This window comes from Nannospalax galili, unplaced genomic scaffold (genome assembly GCF_000622305.1).
Source record: "Nannospalax galili isolate Female #2095 unplaced genomic scaffold, S.galili_v1.0 scaffold45, whole genome shotgun sequence".
Taxonomy (NCBI): Eukaryota; Metazoa; Chordata; class Mammalia; order Rodentia; family Spalacidae; genus Nannospalax; species Nannospalax galili.
In genome coordinates, this window is record NW_008355775.1 from 5,350,593 (window position 1) to 5,370,314 (window position 19,722).

At 43.8% G+C, this 19,722-nt stretch overlaps 1 protein-coding gene and 1 pseudogene across 2 annotated transcripts in view; one reads left to right on the top strand and one right to left on the bottom strand.

The window, feature by feature from the left end:
• Serinc5 (serine incorporator 5) overlaps window positions 1-19,722 on the top strand; it is a 109,410-nt gene that overhangs the window by 46,539 nt on the left and 43,149 nt on the right. Inside the window, exon 3 of one of the 2 annotated variants that reach the window (XM_008853323.3) lies at window positions 4,498-4,665. The exons of the other annotated variant lie outside the window; for it this stretch is intronic. Within the exon in view, the coding sequence (XP_008851545.1) occupies window positions 4,498-4,665 (168 nt within the window). The remainder of the gene's footprint in view (window positions 1-4,497; window positions 4,666-19,722) is intronic. 2 annotated transcript variants of the gene reach the window in all.
• LOC108491774 lies at window positions 18,244-19,086 on the bottom strand (annotated as a pseudogene).

The following is a 19,722-nucleotide window of genomic DNA, read 5'->3' on the forward strand; positions in this document are numbered from 1 at the left end:
GCCAGGGATAAGGCATTGGCTTTTCTCTCCAAGCCTGACAGTCCCGGAGTTAGGCCAACTAGGAATTGATCTCCAGTGTCTAAAGGTGAGTGACATGGCAGGTTACTAAAACTCTGAGAGGCAGGGGCTGGATGGAAACCTATTTTATTCTAAGTTATCTTCTTTTAGAAACCTGTGGTCAGTCAGCATGGCATAAGAGTTTCCTGTACTGGTCAGTATTTAGCTTAAGATAATGTGTCTGTTCCCTTATTTATTGGCATAGTTTGCTTTGAACAGTAATTTTTAGTATAGTTAAGAGAAAGTCTGTTGTTGAATTGCAATACTTTGTTTGTGTATAATATGTATATACATATAAACATACATACATATGTCTATTTTGGAGGCATATAAATATGTTTCAAATCTTCTGCCTCTCATAAAATAGGCAAATTTTCTACCACTTGGCCACATCCTCAGAATTTATTTTATAGCACTATAAGTGAAAAAGTAAAGCTTGAAAAATATGATGCATACATTAATATATGACTTTAATGATGGAGTAGGATTAACCCAGTAGGCCTTATTTTTATATTTTTCTAAATTGTATCTTGTCTGTCACTATTTGTCTACCTTTAAATGTCTGCATATATTTACTTTCCCTTCTGTGGAGATAGTAAGATTAAATATTGATTCTGTTGTGGGCTATTTCTATCATTGGAGACATTAGCTCTATACTTTCTATTTAGTTCTAAACAAATACCCAAGATAATCAACTTACAAAGGGAAGATGTTTACTTGATTCACGGTTTTAGAGGTTCTAGTCCATGACTGGGTGGCTTTGTTGCTTTGGGCTTGTAATGAGGTGCACCTCATAATGGGAGCATATAGCAAGCCAAGAGGGAGCCAGGGCCTCCCTGTCCCTGAGTAGACCTGAAGATCTTCCCTAGGCCCTGCTCTTTAAAGCTTTTACCACCTCTAGATGGTACCATGCTGAGCCTGTCTTTTACCACTTGTGTCTTTGGGGGATAGTTAAGGCCTAAACTATAGCAAACTGCTTCTAAAATATTTCTCTTCCCAAATGGGATAAATTATTTTTTCACATTTCATCTTGAAATGCAGCAAATCTGATTATCTGAGACAATGTAGCTTAAAGAAAAACCAATAAAGGAGGAAGAGCCCAGAGAATCAAGCCAGTTCGGAGGTGGGGAAAAGAGAGAGTAAAGAGATTCAGACATGTGTACAGAAAGATGTCAATAAAATCAGAGATTGAAAATGTGGACAAAGGGGTCTGGGGCTGTAGCGCAGATGGTAGAGTACTTGCCTAACATGTACTAGGTCCTGGGTTCAGTCCTAGCACAACATAAACCAAGTGTGGTAGTATATACTGCAACCCCAGCACTTACTTGTAAGTTGGAGGCAGGAGGATCAAAAGTTCAAGGTCATCCTCACCTAGTGAGCTTGAGGCCAGTCTAGACTACATGAGACCTTGTTTTTTTTTAAAAAAAAAAAAACAACTGTAAAGGAAGTGGCAGCTGTGACTGATAAAGATACATGCCATAGTGTTAGTATCTCACTAATGTGATCAGTTGTTGGCTAAAGCAAAGGAGAGAGAGCTTCTTTTACAGGCAGTGGTCTAGTCTTATGAGTCCTGAAGAGTCTTTTGAATAAGATAGCTTGGGAAATTGACTGTAAGATGTAGAGAGGACATTAGCTAAAATTTGAAGTGACATTATAGTGCAGAAAGGCAAAGGTTACAACAGTGCTTTTTTGTTGTTTTCAAATTTTATGTGCACAGATGTTTTGCCAGCATGTATGTAGGTGCACCCTCTTATGCAATGCCCCTGGAGGCCAGAAGAAGGCATTGAATTCCTGTGGAACTGGAGTTACTGACAGTTATTAGCTGGCATGTGGGTGCTGGTAATGAAACTCAGGTCCTCCATAAGAGCAGTAAGTACTCTTACCTGCTGAGCTGCCTCTCCAGCCCTTAGTGGTGGTTTCTTGAAGTAAATGAGGTAGCTTGAGAAATGACTAGGTTTCTGATCTACCACAGCATTATAATTTGCTGTCTTACCTATGTACCTATGATCTAGTCTCATTGTACATGATATTCATAATGAGCATTGTAATTAGTACTTGTTTGAAAGCCTTGCAACATCCCAAACTTCCTTCCAGATCATTATCAAGAGATTGGATTTTTAGGACTTAGGTTCAATATAGAACACTGTTAACATTCACAGATTTGGCTATAATTTGTAGTTTATGGTAGTCTCTTGTAGAGTTCCCTGGTAATAATAGTTCCTGATGGAGGTGCATCTGATAAGGTCTTCCAAAAGAACATAACAGTGCATAAGTGACTGGGGACTGACTGCAGCATACATCTTGTTGTACTCCTACTTTAAAAATGAGCGGACTGAGGCTTGAAAGAGTAAATGGTGCTGGGTGTGGTGGCGCACGCCTTTAATCCCAGCACTCAGGAGGAGGCAGAGGTAGACAGATCTCTGTGAGATGGAGACCAGTCTTGGCTCCACAGTGAGTTCCAGGCCAACTGGGACTACAGGAAGACCCAGTCTCAAACAAAAACAAATGGTGGTCATGGTGGCCCACTCCTCTAATCCTAGCACTGTGGAGGAAAGGGCAGGAAGATCCTTTGGGTTTGCTGGCCAGGCAAGCTCCTGATTCAGTGAAAGACCCTGTCTCAAAAAGTAAGGTGGAGAAGCGATTGAGACATGATACCTGATGTTGACCTCTGGCCTCCCTGTGCATGCATCCATGTGTACTACACACACACATACACATGCACAAAGGCTTGGTTTTCCCAAATGAAAGACTTGTATACTAGTAATGGAACAGCCGGAGCTCTGCATCCACTAGCTTATATAGATTATTAGCCTGAAGGGCACAGGCTCTGGGCAACTGCATGTGTAAGGCGCTTGTTCCTTTTGGGCTTTGAGGTTTGGGCTCCCCTCTGTAAGCATAGCCTGTCTCACCTAGCATGTTCCTAGGTGATAACATGGTCTTAGGCTCTAGATTTTGACAATCCTGTTGTTGGCTCAGTTTGTTTTTTCACTTATTCCTTTGTCTAGTTCTTGGCTTTTTTCTTGCGTTTAGCTGATCCCAGAGACTTCTGTTTCATCTAGGTGTAATGATTATGTGCTTCTGAGGAAGTTCTTTTCCTGTTTATTACTGCCATCTCCCAAACCATTAGTACCCATCATTTTAGACAGTATCAGACCAGCTCTGGCAAAAGCTCTGTCACATACTGTCCTAGTTTGCTTTCTGTTGCTGTGATGAACACTGCAACCAAAACCAACTTGGGGAGGACAGGGTTTATTTCAGCTTACAGTGCAGTCCCTCACAGAGGGGAGCCAGGGTAGGAGCTCAAGCAAGAACCTGGTGACAGAAACTGAAGCACAGGCCATGGGGGAGCTGTTTACTGGCTTTCTCCCTTGGGTCAGCCTTTCTTAACCCAGGAGCACCTGCCCAGGGGTGTACCACCGAAAGTGGGTTGGGGTGCTTCCATGTCACTCAACACTCAAGAAAAATGCCTTATAGATGTGCCCACAGGCCAGTCCAAAAAAGAGAATTCTCTAGCTGAGGTTCCTTCTTCCCAGGTATGTCAAATTGACAACTGAAGCTATCCAGCACACCTACCAAACTATTCTGCTTGTCCTTTGGTCAGGGTACCTCAGAGGAATGATCATCTTGTAGCCTGGGAGGTTCACCGGCCAAAAGCTAAGTTAAATCTTTGTAAAGTAGTGGCTTCATATGTGATGCCACTGGGTCTCCTATAATTCAGTTCAACCCTGACACTACCCAGGTTTGGCACAGTCTCACAAGATTGCTCCCACTTCAGAGGCCAGTCACAATCTGAACCTCCGTGGCTTGTCTGACTGGTATAAAATCTCCCCTCCTGGGGTTCAGTGATTTTTTTAGAACAGTTCACAGAATTCAGGGGAAAGCTCTTCACTTACATTTCCCTGTTTATCATAAAGGATACAAATGTACAGGACCAGTTCCAGAAGACCCCAAGCCCAGGAGTGTCTGTTCCCACAGTGATGGGGCACATTCATTCCCTCCATGTACATAGATACATTTACCAACACAGAAGCTCTGAATCCCACTGATGAGGGTGTTTGTGGAGTTGCCATTATGTAGTTTTGTGTAGCATGACTGATTTAGTCATCAGCCATTGGTCATTTAATTCAGTCTCCCATTCTCTTCCCTAAAGATGAAGGTGGGGGGCGCAGTTAAAATTTCCAACCTGCAAAGTAACATCTGACTTCCTCTGACAACCAGAAGTGACTGGGAACTCACTTTTGGGAAGTCACCAAAAGCCACATCATTAAGCATAAAGTAAGGTACAGCTGGAAGGGGCTTCTGAATAGTAACACTGCTTCCTTAACCACTCTGGAAATTTCAGTGGTTTCAGGTATTCATATTCCATAATGCTGAAGAACAATTTTGTGTTTCTTCTTACATTGCAATAGCACATTGTGAGGACGTTTGTGTCTTTCCTAGTTGGCTTGCTGCTGTGGATCTGCCGGCTGCTCCCTCTGCTGTGACTGTTGCCCTAAGGTCCGGCAGTCGCGGACCACCCGCTTCATGTATGCACTCTACTTCATCTTGGTTGTCTTCCTCTGCTGCATGATGATGTCACCCACCGTGGCTAAGCACGTGAAGGAGCAGGTAAGTTTGTGTCTTTTCAGCTCTTCCAGTTATTGATATTTGATGAGCATGTATGAGAAGCATGTGCTTTAGAGGAAGTTTCTCAAAGCCTGTCCACTGCTTTCAGGCCAAGCAGGCAAACCATTCAACAGCTTATTCTTTATTATTATTTTATTTTATTTGTGTATGTTTGGTGTAATATGTATGTATATATGCGATCTTTGTGTGATGTGATGTGTGTGTGTGTGTGTGCGCGCTTGCACACGTGTGTGTGTGTGCGTTCACATGGAGGCTAGAGGAAAATGTCAGGTGTCCTGCTCTATCACTTTGTGCCCTATTCCCTTGAGACCAGATCTTTCATTGAACTTTGAGCTAGGCTGGTCAAAGACCAGCAAGCCCCAGTAAGTTTCACGTCTGCCCCAACAGCACCGGGGTTACAAACATTTGCAGCCATGCTCAGCTTTTTATACAAGTGCTAGAATCCAAACTCAAGTCTCCATGTATGCACTACAAGTGCTTTTACCCACTGAGCCTTCTCTCCATCTCCCAGCAGCTTGGTCCTTAGTCATGGTATGGATACAATTGGAAGCTTTTGATAGAGACTGTTGATGTCAGAGGGTTGCATGTTTGGTCTCTGCTTTGGTTATAGCTGCTTCTGGTGAAATCAGTCTTTGCTTGATACCTGTCCGCACATCTCTTTATCCTCAGGAGGGCTGCCAGTGTTTAAGTAGCAGCCTATTGTAAATAAACACTTTGACCTGATAGGAAGAATAATCCAGCTTAGTCCCATAGATATTGAGAAGTGATTCTGGGATGATTTTTAATGTTTCTGGATAGACTACTTGTAGGGTAATATCTCCAGGGCAGAGGGCAGAGTTCTAGTCATTTCTTGGGCAGTAAGTACTGAGGGAGGCCTGGAGTATGGTATTTATGGAGATACATGTGGGATCTTTGCCTTCTCCCCCACAGTAGACCTCTTGATGAGCTAGATTAGAGTGCCATGGGTAGGTTCTCATAAAAGCCCAATAAATAACACAGTTCTTCCTATCCTAGGTTCTAAACAAAGAGACTAAAAGGTCAGCGAGTAGATGCCAAACATCACATTTGTTCCTTAAAAATATCATGTGAGACAGTGCAGCTCGTATCTGCAGGGGGGTGGGCTTCCTCCCCCCGAGTCCCAGAATGAATCAGCCTCACCCACCTGGGCCTCATTGGCTTGGTGTGTAGCAGATTCCTCTATTATGGCTCAGCTGCCAAAAAAGAGAGCAGCAGTGTGCTGGTGAGGGCAGCTCTCCACCCAGGGGAAGTGGTAGAGGAAAACAGCTATTAAAGCCCATGTCCCTTTAGAAATCTAACACTCAGTCCTGCATCCTCCCAGGCAGTCAGTGACACAGCAGAGAGGAGCCAGAAGCAGGCCAATAATGGTGCCATACCCGCTCTGTGGTGATGATAGCGTCAGCAAGAGCAGCTCCTAAGCAAGCAGTACCCTCAACCTTGTGCTGAACTTAAATACACTCAGTGTTTTAAAGCCACTATTTTCTTTTCCCTCCCCTCTATGCTGGAAATGGAACCCAGGGCCTGGCACACAGTAGGTATTCACTCTACTACTGACCTACACCCCAAACCAAAAAACATTTTCTTAAAAGCACTTGATTTATTCTTATCCTTCAGTTAGAATAGGGTAATGCATTTATAATTATAGTTGTATGTTCTTGACTTTGAGTGGAAATTACTGTCAAAGCCTGTGGATCTGGATTCTCTGATTAAGGCACTGGAGTGGGAGCAATGATGTGTTCAGAGAAGTGAAGTTTGTCATTTAGAGAAAAGATGTGGAATCTTCTGAGGCCTAAAACAAAGAGGAAACTAATAGCTACCATGTGGAAAGATAGTGTAGACATTTGGAGGCAGAGAAACTAAGGACTCAGCTGTGTTGGAGGTCTATGACAGACTTTGCTCTGTATTGACATGTGTTTACCTCTTATCCCCTACTCACATTATAGTTTAACCTAGATTGTTTGAAGAAAGAAGTTTGAGAGCTAAAATGCTAAAAGGAAAGATTTTAACTCTTATTCTGAAGGTCTGCTTAATTTCCCATTTACATTTCTTCATTCATTCATTCATGCATGCATGCATTCATTTGAGCCATAGAGCCTTGTACATGCTAAGCAAGCCCTCTATCATTGAGCTATATCTGTAACCTTCCATTTGCTGCTTTAGTTTTTCCAGTAGGGTAATGCTGTCTTCTTAAATACCATTAGTAGCAGCTTGATGGTCTGCTGTGGTCCTGTGGTGAGAATTCTGTTTCCTAGCTATCTGTGGTATGATCTCTGCTCTTAAGTTTTTAGTACTGGTAGATGAAAGCCTTGGATCTCAGAGGCAAAATCTGTAACTCTGCAAATATGTGGCATCTGTGGGGTGAAACAATGTCACTGCAGGTAGAGGTAATTTAGAAGCCACAGGTACGTGTCATAAGGCATGAATTTCAAAATAATTAGACACCTTATTACTATTTGAGTAATCTGTCCTATGAAACAGGCTCTAGCACCTCCAGCCTGTATCTGTATTGATGTTGGCCAGTCTTGTTCTGGGAAGTGACTTGTATCAATATGAGTATTTTAAGAGTTAATTTTTATTGGGTAACACCACATGCCAGGTTTTCACTTGAGCATGTTACCTGTACCTTTGTCCTTCATCACAACCGTTCCTGCCCACACAGTAGACGTCATCATGATCCTGCTCTACAACAGAAGAAACAAGCAGTGCGCTGTTTACATACTTTGTCTACCATTACTTAGAGGTAGAGTTGGGATTTGAACTGGGTGTTTAGCTCAGTTACTGGGGTATGTAGGCAGAAAGGTGGAGAAAGACAGCATAAAGCTTGGTCAGGGGGACAGGGAAGAAATGGTAAGAGTCACATGACCAAAAACATTTTAGTTCTTTTTTTTTAAATTTTTTATTTTTTTTGAGACAGGGTCTCTCTTGTAGCCCCAGTGTGACCTGGAACTCACTATGTAGACCAGGCTGGCCTTGAACTCAGAGATCTGCCTGCCTCTGCCTCCCAAGTGCTGGGATTAAAGACTGCCACACCTGGCAGAAATTTTAGTTCTAAGGTAAGGTGCTTGAACATGGCCTGTGGACAAATGGGAAGGCGTTGTAGATTTGCAAGTGAAGGGACCATCTTGGGAACATGGAGAGATTGAAGGTATTGAGCCCACAGGGGTGTAGGGGGTAAGTTGGGGTAGAGAACAGATGGAGGGAGAGGAAGGGATGGGGCAGCACTGGTGCCTCTCAGGCCTGTCCTCCCAATGTACCTATTTAAAAATGGTTTGGCCAGGCTTCCTACATGGAGAATGAGGTTGCTCTGGGTGAAACCAATCTTCTTTCCCCTCACAGAGGGCTGGCCATGTGACCACAAAGTTGGCTTGTTTTGTGGGTTTAGGAGCAGGCTGACCTCATGCTCAGGCGGTGCTTGAGAGCAAGCGCTGAAAGGTCCCCTTGTGGGATAAGGCTAGGCTTCTGCTGGGTCCTCACCACTCTTTGTTGGCCTGTGGAAGTGCTTGAGGATAAGAGTAGCAGAGGAGAAAGAACTGTACACTTGTCATGGCCTGTACAGGGTGTGTCACTGCCTCCCACCCAGCATTCTTGCCTCTTCAGTAAGGCCCTGTCAGCATCACATGGCCTAGGGTGTGTGGGCTGAGAACTCCAGGGCAGTCCCTTCAGTTTCAGAATGAAGGGGGTGTGTGAGGCTCAGTGAGAGGGAACTGTGAGGAGGTGCTAAGGCAAATTCATCTAGCTTTTCACCAGGAAATCCCTCCTCTTATGAGAACCTTGGCACAGAAAAAGTTCTCCTGTGTGAGGCTTCTGCTTCGGAGAGTTTTTTTTCCCATCCAAGAACCGTAGGAGCCATTTTACTGCAGGTTGTTCTTGCCAGTCACCAATAGAGTTGAAATAAGTACTTTAAATGGACTTTAGAATGTAGAACAAGGGGAATCAGGTGAGAGTTAGGGCTCCTGACCTGCACTCAGAAATCCAGATGTATCTGCATAGTTTGATGGTAGACGATGACAATTGAAGTTTGGGTGCCCTGGAAGCTCAGTGGGCATTTGGGAGGGAGGGTAAAGGAAGGTTCTTGAATGAGTAAGGAGTCCCAGGCCTTCTTCCCAGAATGCTCCTGTGCCATGGGGAAGAGCCTTGAGCATTTCTAACCTTACATGTTTTGGGTCAGTTTTCTTCCCTGTTGTTCCTTGTCCAGCCTGTGATGCTCTGATTCACTGAGATGGCCTGACATGGTGCATTTAAAAATTTCAGAACTTGCCAGATGTAGTGGTGCATACTTTTAATCCCAGCACTCAGGAGGCAGAGGCAGGCCAATCTTTGTGAGTTCAAGGCCGGCCTGGTCTACATAATGAGTTCCAGGCCAGCTGTGGCTACAGAGAGACCCTATCTCAAAAAGACAAGACAAAACAAAACAAAACAAAAAATAAAAATCACCAGAACTAAAACATGTCATAAACTTTACATTATGAAATCATTTGTTTGATATAAGGAATGTGGAATGACTTCTGGGTTTTGTGATGTAATATGTTTATTTTAAATTTAAATGCAAAGAAGTATTCATTTTGTTCCCAGGAGAATCTATAGGATCTCTGTTGTCTTTGTCTTGTTCCTTAGTCTGGTTTAGAAGACATTATATTTTGCCTGCAATCTTGCCTCATTTCTGAAAATATATTTAATTTTGTACATTATTCCCTATATAGGATAGTTTTCCTTTGAGTGGATAGTGATACGGAAACCATACTACTTTGATTGGTTTCTCTTGCTCTAGGTGAAAAGAGCTTTTTGTTTCTTTTCAGCACAAGATGATGTCAGAGTATACAGAGGGCCTCAGAGGAACACAGGATGAAATTAAAGGGATTGTGGTGTGAGGGGCTCATGGCTCTGTGGCTCCATGGTGTCCTACAGCAGCCCTCTAGCTCTGTTCTCTCTGGCCCAGATGAAAACAGCCAGGCTGATGATGGCGCTCTCTCCCTACTCCCGACTCATGATTAAGGCCACATCCAAACAGCTCAAATGAACCTAGAGAAATACCTGGAACTTCTAGCCAGGTATATGGAATGGCTCTTGTTTGTCTGGAAGGTTCCTTCCTGTTTGGTTGTCTTTAGAGGGGCCAGCATGCTATACTGAGGCCCTACCTGGGGGGGTCGCTTGTGTCTCATAGTTTATGCTAAGCATTAGCAACTCTCTTCGTACTCTCCTTGAGGTGATGAGCTTCTGAAGGACCTATCAGTGTCAGAATGGACATCTGAGCTTTCTTTGATCACAGTGACGAGCAGGGAGGTCAGATGCCAAGCATGATAGAGTGATCGTTGCAAACCCACTTGCCCCAAGCTGACAAGCAAGAAACCCTTCTCTCTCACAGTTAGCCTGTCCCTCATATACTAGTTACCAGTGTATCCGTCTAAGAACTTGAGAATTACTCTGATCTTGGATCAGTTTGGTCTCTTGGACTTAGTAGACCATCCAGCTGTACTGTGCTTTACCCTTTTCATATATGGGAATGGAATTGGGACACTGTAGGTCTAAACCAGACCCCACTTCTCCATCTAGGAAACATTTGTCACCTGTGCTTTTCTTCTTCTCTCTGTTCACCTTGCATTTAGTTAAGTGTAGACTAACTACATTTCTGTATTTATCTGAAGAGGTGAAGCCTCCTTCCTTGAATGTTGAGGCTGATAACTATAGATTTGGATCCTTTGACTAAAGTTAGTAGGGTGGGTTTAAAGGATTTTTCTATTTAGTCAGAAAATTCATTCAGAACACATAGAGGTGAGTTTATCTATTTAATATATATTTCTCCATTATTTTCACGTTTGCGACTGTCTTCATTGGGGAAGGAGAAATTCAAGAGTGCATACTAACATGCCATGGCTAGCAGATTAAATATAAAGAGATAAAAGTGAACTAAAGGATTATTTGTCACTGATTTGAGTCATAAGGCCACATCTCAAATCTTGTCGATCACCCAGATTGGTCAGCTCCTCAAATTCCTTAAACTTTAAAAACTTGGAATCTTTAAGTATGGCCTCCTGTTCCTCTTCCCTTCTCTTGGAATCTCCCCACTATGGCCTCCTGCTCCCCTTCCCTTCTCTTGGGATCTCCCAACCTTGGCCTCCTGTTCTCCTACCCCTTTCTTGGGATCTCTCCATACCTGCCATTTCTCACAGAGGGTTTTGATACCAGCCTTTGTTTTTTCTCACAACCCTGCAGCTTCCTCTTGAACTCTTTCTCTTGCCTCTAGAACCTGTGCTCTGTCATGCAAACTGTTGTCTCACTGCCCTCTTGGTTCCCTCATACTCCTCTCTTTTTACTATATCTGTTAGCAGTCCCCAGTCCTAGATCACAGACATGGAGGCTGTCCCTCTGGGTTCTGCTGCACACATGAGCACCATAACCCCAGGCTTCCCCATCTTCTGTCGGCCTTTGCCCTTCTCTCTGTCATTGCAGGCTCTTATCATCTTCCAGAAGCATCCCTCCTCCTTCTCACTTGCCCTTAGTAAAACTAGAGCCTAGCTTTTTGTCATTTCATTTTTCTTGACCTTGTTCAACTACTGTTTAGGGCAGTGTTGCATGATGTTAAAGTTTGTGTTTCAAAGCTCTACTGCCTGAATTTTGAATCTTGGTTCAGTTACTCAGCGAATTTTTTACTTTTTCCACATTTATCTTCGGTCTAAAAGAATTGTAAAAAGGGGTCTGGAAATGTAGCTCTGTTGTTGGGGTGCTTGCCTAGCATGCAACAAAACCTTGGGTTCAACCCCTGTGTTGCCTGAGTTCTCTTAGGGTCCCTTGTTCCTGGTGCTATTAGACAGACCATATACCAGAACTTTATCTGAAATTTTCACAGTTTATATCCTGGGTAGGGGAAATAGAGTAACTTACAAAGGTGAACACCCAGTGCACCACGAAAGGTGAACACCCAGTGCCCCATTCTGCTCTGTGGCTCAGCAGCCTGCTGTTCCAGATTGCTTCCGTTCCCTGCCCACAGTCTCCCTTTGCTTTCATCCACGCCTCATGGGCCTGCTGTCTCACCCCAGGTTGGTAAATGCCCCCGCTTGTGTCCAGGCAGGTGAGACACCCAGGACATTTTTTCTCTGCCACTGCTGCTTCTGTCCCAAAATGGTGCCAAAGCTCCTCCCTCTGTGGCTAACTCTCCACAGCTCCTTCTGCATAGCTAACTCTCCACAGCCAATTTTCCACAGCAGGCCCTGCCCCTCAGAGGAACAAGTACGCCGGACACACTCCATCCCTTCCTTGGGCTCTTACAATATTTCCATCAATCTTCCGCTAAGGTCCCTGAGCCTTGGAGGGGGTGACAGATGTAGGGCAATCGCTCTTGGACCATAGTGAGATAGTGACTTCTTGGGCCTCCCCATTGTTAATATTCAAGCCATGGCCATTGATGTATCTCCATGGTGTTTCTTCTACTGTAAAGACAAATGGTAGGAAGCAGACACATCTAAACAAATATGAATATAAATACAAATGCCTAGGGGGTCGGCCTGGTCTACAGCACCAGATGTGTGTTCCATCCCTAGGAGCGGGCCTTATCCAATTAGAAATTTGTCAGTTATACGTACGTTAGTCAAGCCACTATTGGCACTTGCAGGCATTGCTTGGCATGTCCATAGTGTGCAGCATGTGGGGTCCATTGTTGAGTAGAATCATAGAGGATCCTTTCTTCTCCAGCCATCTGCATAGTGCCTTCTGGTACCATGAATGTCATCCATCCAGTGGCATGGAGTTTTTGGCTTAGTCTCAGCTCCATCTTTTCCTCCCACATTCACATCATGCAGTGTCTTCAGCAACATGGCCTTACCGACCTTTCTAGTGTACAACCGACATCAGTGGCAATAGCCTTGGTGAATTTGAGGACCTTTAGGATCTCTCTGACCAATAGCTCATAGGGGGGCAACCCACCCCTGGTGTGCAGATTTTCTTAACAGTTGTATAGTTTGGGAGCCTCTGTTTTTATCTCACCCAACCATAAAACTGCCAAGAATCTTACAGCTATAGCTCACCTTTGTTTCTTCATGTATTTTTCAAATGGGTTTTACATCTGTAAAACACTCAAAGGAAGGTTAACCTCATATATTAAATAAATCATAGACAAGGTCTAACACAACATGGAAATGTTTTATCCATTTGTATTAACTGTTTTCTCCATAGATCTTTGTTAGGTACCATAGCATGGGTAAGAGGCATTAATTTGGTTAGTTCTTTACTATCTTTAGTTATCCCTTTGGAGTCATTTCACATTTTGGGGATTTTACATGGAGTCTCTTTGTATTCTTTTATCCTTGACACACAGGTGTTGGCTCCAGTTGCCTGACCCTGTACGGCTAAGGAGGCAGGGGGTCTCTTGTTCCCACTGTACCTGTTGGTTCCCTGAGTCAGGATGGCCCTGGGTCTGCCTCCTGACTAGCCATATCTATCATCTCTCCATTGACTATCCTCCATTGACCTCTCCTTTATCAGGAGAGAAATGTACCTTATTTAATCTTTGGGGATTCTCAACCACCCCTGTGACAATTTTTATTCTTTGAATGCCTTTTGTAAACTGTTCTTCTGGTTTTAAAGGCTTCCAGAAACTCCTTAGTACAGAATTTGGTTTTCTATCAATTTTTTCTCTGGGAATTTGGGCTTGACATAAGTCTTGCCACATTTGTCTTTGAGTAACCCAAATGGACCATTTTTCTCTCTGGTCTTTTTTATATCTCTTGGGTGCTCTGTTTCTACAGACATGTTTTAAATGCTGGTCAGAATCATTTAGATCTGCTAAAGCCTGTGTCACTTTAGAAAGATCCTGTCCCATTAAAGGGCTTAGAAAAACCATTAAAGCTCCATACCCAGTTGAATTAAGCTTTCCTTTATATCTCTGGTGAACACAGTCTTATCTGGCCCGGTGAATTGGGTATCATATATTGCTTTTCTCATACCTAGTTCTCTCAGTAATGCCTGTCCCTCCTTTATAGTTCTCCAGCCTCTGTTAATTATGGGAGTTTTTCTTGGTGATAACCTTGTATCCTTAATGCCTTCCACAAGCCATCCCATTAAGGACTGTTCATCCCTGCATTGGCCTAGGTTGAACAGTCTATATCACAAGGATGGATGGGTGGTTATACAACTAACTCGGCTGTGAAGCTTCTGAAGGACTTAGACTGACATTATTTGCTCCCGTGTCCCATACCCTTATTAGCCACATGGAGAGGGGCTCTTTGATTGCTTACTCCTAAGTTTTTCCTAGTTTTAACAATTCCAGTGTGGAGTATTTCCTAGCTACAGTACTGTTAACTTTTTTTTCGTTTTGTATCAATTGTTGAATCTGAGGGGCAGCTTTAGCTACTTTTGTTTTTAGGTCATTTCCTGAGTCCTTGTTCCTTACACAAGTTAAAATGTCCCTTTTGTTTTTTATCTCAAGGGAATCTGCCAGTACCTTCCTAGCCTTTTCAGCTTCCCTTGCCTTGGGCAGATCTTTTATTATGCAAAGTGGCCACACCCCCTCTCTGAGTTGGCTGCTTGTGTCCAAGGCCTGTAAAACTTTCTAGCCTTTCTATAACCTTTAACAAATCTTCATATACCCACAACTGGGCTATTTCCCCACATTTACAACACAGCTGTGGCCCATGCTTCTTTGTGGCCGGCCCCTTTTTGGTTACATAGTTTATAATCCATTGTAAGATCCACATCAGCACTGCCACTAGCTCCCTAGCTCTTTCCAGACTCCGAAGGTTTGTAATTCCTAGCTTTGCAATCCTGCCAGCCGCGCCACTTCCATAGGTGACCATCTGGAGCCCCACAAAGGTGAACACCTGGTGCCCCATTCCACTTTGTGGATCAGCGGCCTGCCATTCCAGATCACTTAGGCTCCCCACCCACAGTCTCCATTAGCTTTCATCCATGCCTTGTGGGCCTGAGGTCTCACTCCAGGTTGGTAAATGCCCCCTCTTGCATCCAGGCAGGTGAGACACCAGGACCATTTTTTCTGTGCTGACCGCTTCCATAATGGCACCAATGCTCCTCCCTCTGAGGCTAACTGTCTGCAGCTCCCTCTCCATAGCTAACTCTTGGCAGCCAACTCTTGGCAGGCACCATCCCTCGGAGGAACAAGTACCCCTTGGGACACACACCCTGACACCACATAAACCAGCTGTGGTGGTATATGCCTGTAATTCCAGCACTCAGGAAGTGAAAGCAGGGAAGAACTACAGTTCAAAGTCATCCTCAGAGAGTAAGTCATAATCAGGAATGCAGATGTTGCTTTGTTATACCTTGTCCACTGGACCCCAAAAAGACCACCGAGGACCCAACACACCAAAATGCAAAAGCAAGCCTTTATTGTTTATTTGGGCTTAAGCTCGGGCTCTCAGACCTCACCAATGCAGCAGATCCTTGCTGAGAGCCTGGAGTAAGGGAGAGTGTAGTCTTTTATAAGTTTTAGACAAAGGGAGGAGGGGGATTCTGAAGTTACATTTTTGGTTGGTTTAAGGAGCCCGCGCGTGCCAACATAATTTTGAACTGATTGGACGTATAGAGTACAGATCTGGAGGTTTTCCATTGGTGGGTGCTGTTCTCAGGGTTGTGGAATGTGCTGACTGTGACCTGTGGGGTCAAGAGTCTCCTTATAGGGCAGTTTTGTGTCCGGGCTTGCCTAATCTATAGTTTCTTAGAGGGGAGGAGGAGGGAGCATCAAGGCGGGGAGGGTCAGGGCATGTTTAAAGCAGTAAGCTATGAAGGCAATTAGTGGGGGCTCTGAGGAGGGTCTCAGAGTCCTACAGCTTCAGTGGTAGTGCTTATTTAGCATGGACAATGCCTTGTGTTTGATCTTGAATTCCACCCCCCCATCCTAAAATAAAAATAAATCATAGTAACCTATTCCACAGGTGTATGAAATCCAGTGATTTAATCCATGAAACATATTTAGAACAATACCTGCAGGGTACACTGATTCCTCAGCACCATGTAAACATGTTGGCATCTCTAGCTAACTCAAGCAACTGGAAGCTTATGAGTTTTCTTTTGAACATCTTTATGGAGGTGTAATTCGTATGCCACACCACTGACCACTTGAAATTACAGTTCCCTGTCTTATAGCATAGTCACAGAGTTGTTCAACTATCACCACAAGTCTAATTTTAGAACACTTCTGTCACTTCTGAAGCAACTACATTCATTAGCATCTAGTCCCCATTTCTTCCCAATACTCACACCCCTCTATAGCCAGTATTCAATTTTCTTTTTGTATGAATTTGCCTGTTTTAGACATTTCCATTATATATGCTATAGTTTGAATGGGCCCCCCTACCCCTGGAATGTTCCTGTGTTGGAAACTTAATCCCCAAATTTATGCCAATGATATTTGGAGGTGGGGCCTTTGGGAGGTAATTAGATGAGGCCATAAGGTGAAGGCCTCTACATGACATCAGTGCCCTTATAAGAATAGGAAGAGAGACCTGAGCTAGTGTACTTGCTTTATGTTGTCCTGTGCCTTATAATTATTCAGTACTAATAAAGTCCTCACCAGATAACAGGTCTGTGCTGTTATGTTATATTTCCCCGGCCTCCAGAGCCATGAGCTAAATAAGTCTCCTTTTTTTTTGGATAAGGTTTCCCTAGTCCCAGCCTGTCGGTATGTGGACCAAGCTGGATCTTACAGAGAACCACCTGTGTTTGCCTCCTGAGGGCTGGGATTAAAGGCACACAACACCATGCCCAGTTATTTTCTTTTAAATAACTGCCTTATATCAAGTGTTTTATGACAGCAACAGCAAACAGACTAATACATGTTATGTATCTTTTTGTGTCTGGCTTCTTTCACTTAGCATGTTTTCAAGGTTCATTCATATTGTAGCATTTATCAACATTTTTTTGTATGGCTGAATAATAGTCCACTTTATAAATATTCCATTTTTATTCAGCTATACCTCAGTTGAGAGACATAGCTTATTTGTACCTTTTGGCTCTTTTAAAAATTTTTATTTTTATTTTATGTATGAGTGTATTGCCTGCATGTATGTTTACCTGTATGCAATGTTCATGAACGCCAGAAGAGGGCATTGGATCCCTCTGGAACCAGAGTTATGAAAATGGTTAGCTGCCATGTGAGTGCTGGGAACTGAACTTGGGTCCTCTGCAAGAATAGGCAGTTCTCTTAATTGCTGAGCCATCTCTCCAGTCCCCCTTTTGACTCAAAGATAATGTCACCATGTTTTTGTGTAATAGATATTTTAATGTCTTTGAGATAAATAGTAGTAGGACTGCTGGACTCTTCAGAAGGATCTTGCTTTTAACCTTTGGAGGAACTACTATGCTGTTTTCCAAAGTAGCTGCTCCATTTTCCATCCCCACCATCATGTGGGACATTCATAAGTAATGTCTGAAGTGTCAAGTCTCTTTTACCCTCACCAACCATTATTGCTGTCCTCATCATCCTTGTTTCTATGGTGTCCTGTTCTCTTTGCCTGTATCTTTTTCTTTTCTTTTTTGAGACAGGATCTCCCTGTAGCCCTAGCTGGTCGGGAACTCTATGTAGACCAGGCTGACCTTGATCTGCCTCCTTCTGCCTCTGCCTCTTGAATGCTGGGATTAAAGCCATGGCACCACCATGCCCAGCTTTTGCCTGTGTCGAGAAGCTGCCCTGGCCCCTTTTCCCTGTGCTTCCCCTGGGACAGCCCATTCATCTCTCTCTGGCTCTTGCTATCCTTATGGGAACTGGGTAAAGGCACTCTTCACTCAGCAGTGCTGGGGACACTGACAGCCTTCCTCCTTTGCTCCTCCCACTTTTAAATCCAGTGCTGACCACATACTTTCCTCGGACAGGACACAGAAGTATTTTGTTTGCACTATGCATTCTGGTCAGTCACGAATTGACTACCAGGCTCCTGTGCTTGTAACTCCATTCCCACTATCTGGACTTTGTCAACATCCTAACTTCCCCTCAGCCTTCCATCTCCAGACAACTGATCTCATGGGTGAGCTGAAGATGTGGTTGCTGCTTGTATTTCTCCCATGTGATATTCTGTTTCCACATTCTTGGAGTCACCCCATGCCTTGTCAAACACAGAAGCTACTCCCTTAAGAATAGCTTGGGTTTTGAAAGACTGTTTGAAGTACAGCTTTTAGTTAGTTGGGAGTGACATTTTACAATGCTTCACTGGTTCTTAGAATTGACAGCTGTCCTGCAATATGTTTAAGACTCTGTAGGTGAGCCACTTTATTTTCCATTTTCAGCCTGAAGAAGTAAGAGGACTGTGACAGAATGATTGTCAGTGTTTGTGGGAAGCCCTCCTGGGCTAATCCCAGGAATCGAGAAATGCTAGACTCCAGATCTTTAGTTAAAGTGTCTAGCTAAAGAAATGAGTGAAAGAAAAGAATGCAGCTCACATCTACATAGGTGACAGCAAATAGGAGCAACCAAGAATAAATAAGATAGAAAGCCCTATATGGTCTTTTTAAAAAAAAAAAAAAAAAAAAGAATAGCTTGACTTACTTGAGTTCCTGGAAAAGAGACAGTTTCAGAAAGTCTGGTCTCAAGAGATGCATGGGACTAGTATAGAACTTTCTAGAAAACACCAAGGGAAACAGTGAGGCCAACTGGAGGCCACTCATGCTGGGCTGGCTACTTGGTCCAGCCGACTTTAGGGGTGTCCTAGTGCTCTGTGAGCATGTCCAGATGTCAGTTGAAGTCTTTACTCTGCTTGTGGGTTTTGGATGCCTTCAGGATTTTTTCTATTTGCCGCTTCTCCTGCATCTTCTCTAAGGGTACCTGCACCTGTGTGTGCTTGCCTAGGCAGTGCCTCCTCTCCTCCTCGCTCTACTTGCTTGTCCCCATTGCCTTCAGCAGCTTAGTCTTGTCTTTGTCTGTTGTCTTCATCTTCCGCTTCCTCACACAGAGCTCTGCAATGCCTTTCAGCTTCAGAGGGCCCTTCAGGACCTGCTCATTTGCCTCCTTGGCACCAGTCGGCCCTTCTGAGGACACACTCTTTAAGTGATCATTTTAACCAGCCCGTCATCTGATAGGTGACATGGCCAAGGATGTATGGCTTGTCCAAAGCTGAGGACATGAGGTATAGCTGAGACTCAAACCTGGGGCCATTGGTTCCCTGGCCAGTCACTGGGTTAGCTTGTTGGCCAGATATAGAAATAGCAGTGTCACCCTTCTCACAGCATCATCTGCCTCCGTCTCCTAAGCATTCTAAGGTTACAGTGGCAGGGAGCAGGTACTGGAAAGAAGTACCTTCTAGTAACAGTGACAGCCTTTTAGCAAGCATAACCTTCCTCTACTCCTAAGTATACTCCAGACACAGTGGCAGAAGAAGTAGCTCTTCTAGAAAGTTCATCTTCCCTACCTACCTCCTTCCTGTCCTGATAGCCAAAAACAGAGCTCATGGAAGGACTGTTAGTCTGAAGTAGAACACAGGGCAGCTACAAATAGAGTATTTAGTTTTGCATGAAAATGGAACCTGCCCTCAGGTTGTATTTTGTGTAACTGTTTTTTTTTTTTTTTAAACAAACATCATTGGTGGAAAATATTCCACTTTGATTCAAAACACCATAGTTTGTCCTGGTTCAGAATGACAAGCATTCATCCGAAGCTGGAAAGTCTGGCTCTGTGGATTTGGTCTGTCTTTGGTTGAGTGTTCAAAGTACTGAGACCTAGCCTCTGGGGTTGTTTGAGTTCCACTGGAGCTCCAGGTAGAACTCTCCATTCTCAGTGGCTGCCTGTTATATTTTGTGTTAGATTAATATCAAATAAGATGAAATACTGCTGCCTCAGTTCTTTGCTTCTGGAGATTTTTTTTTTTTTAATTTATTATTTTAACCCAGCGGAGTTGAGATGACTTTCTGCATGTATGTAGGTGCACCTGTGTCATGCAGTGCCTTTGGAGGTCAGAAGAGGGTGTTGGATCCCCTGGAACTGAAGTTATGGATGGTTGTCAGCCACCATGTGGATGCTGGAAATCAAACCCAGATCCTCTGCAAGAGCAGCCAGTGCTCTTAACCACCGAGCCATCTCTCCAGCCC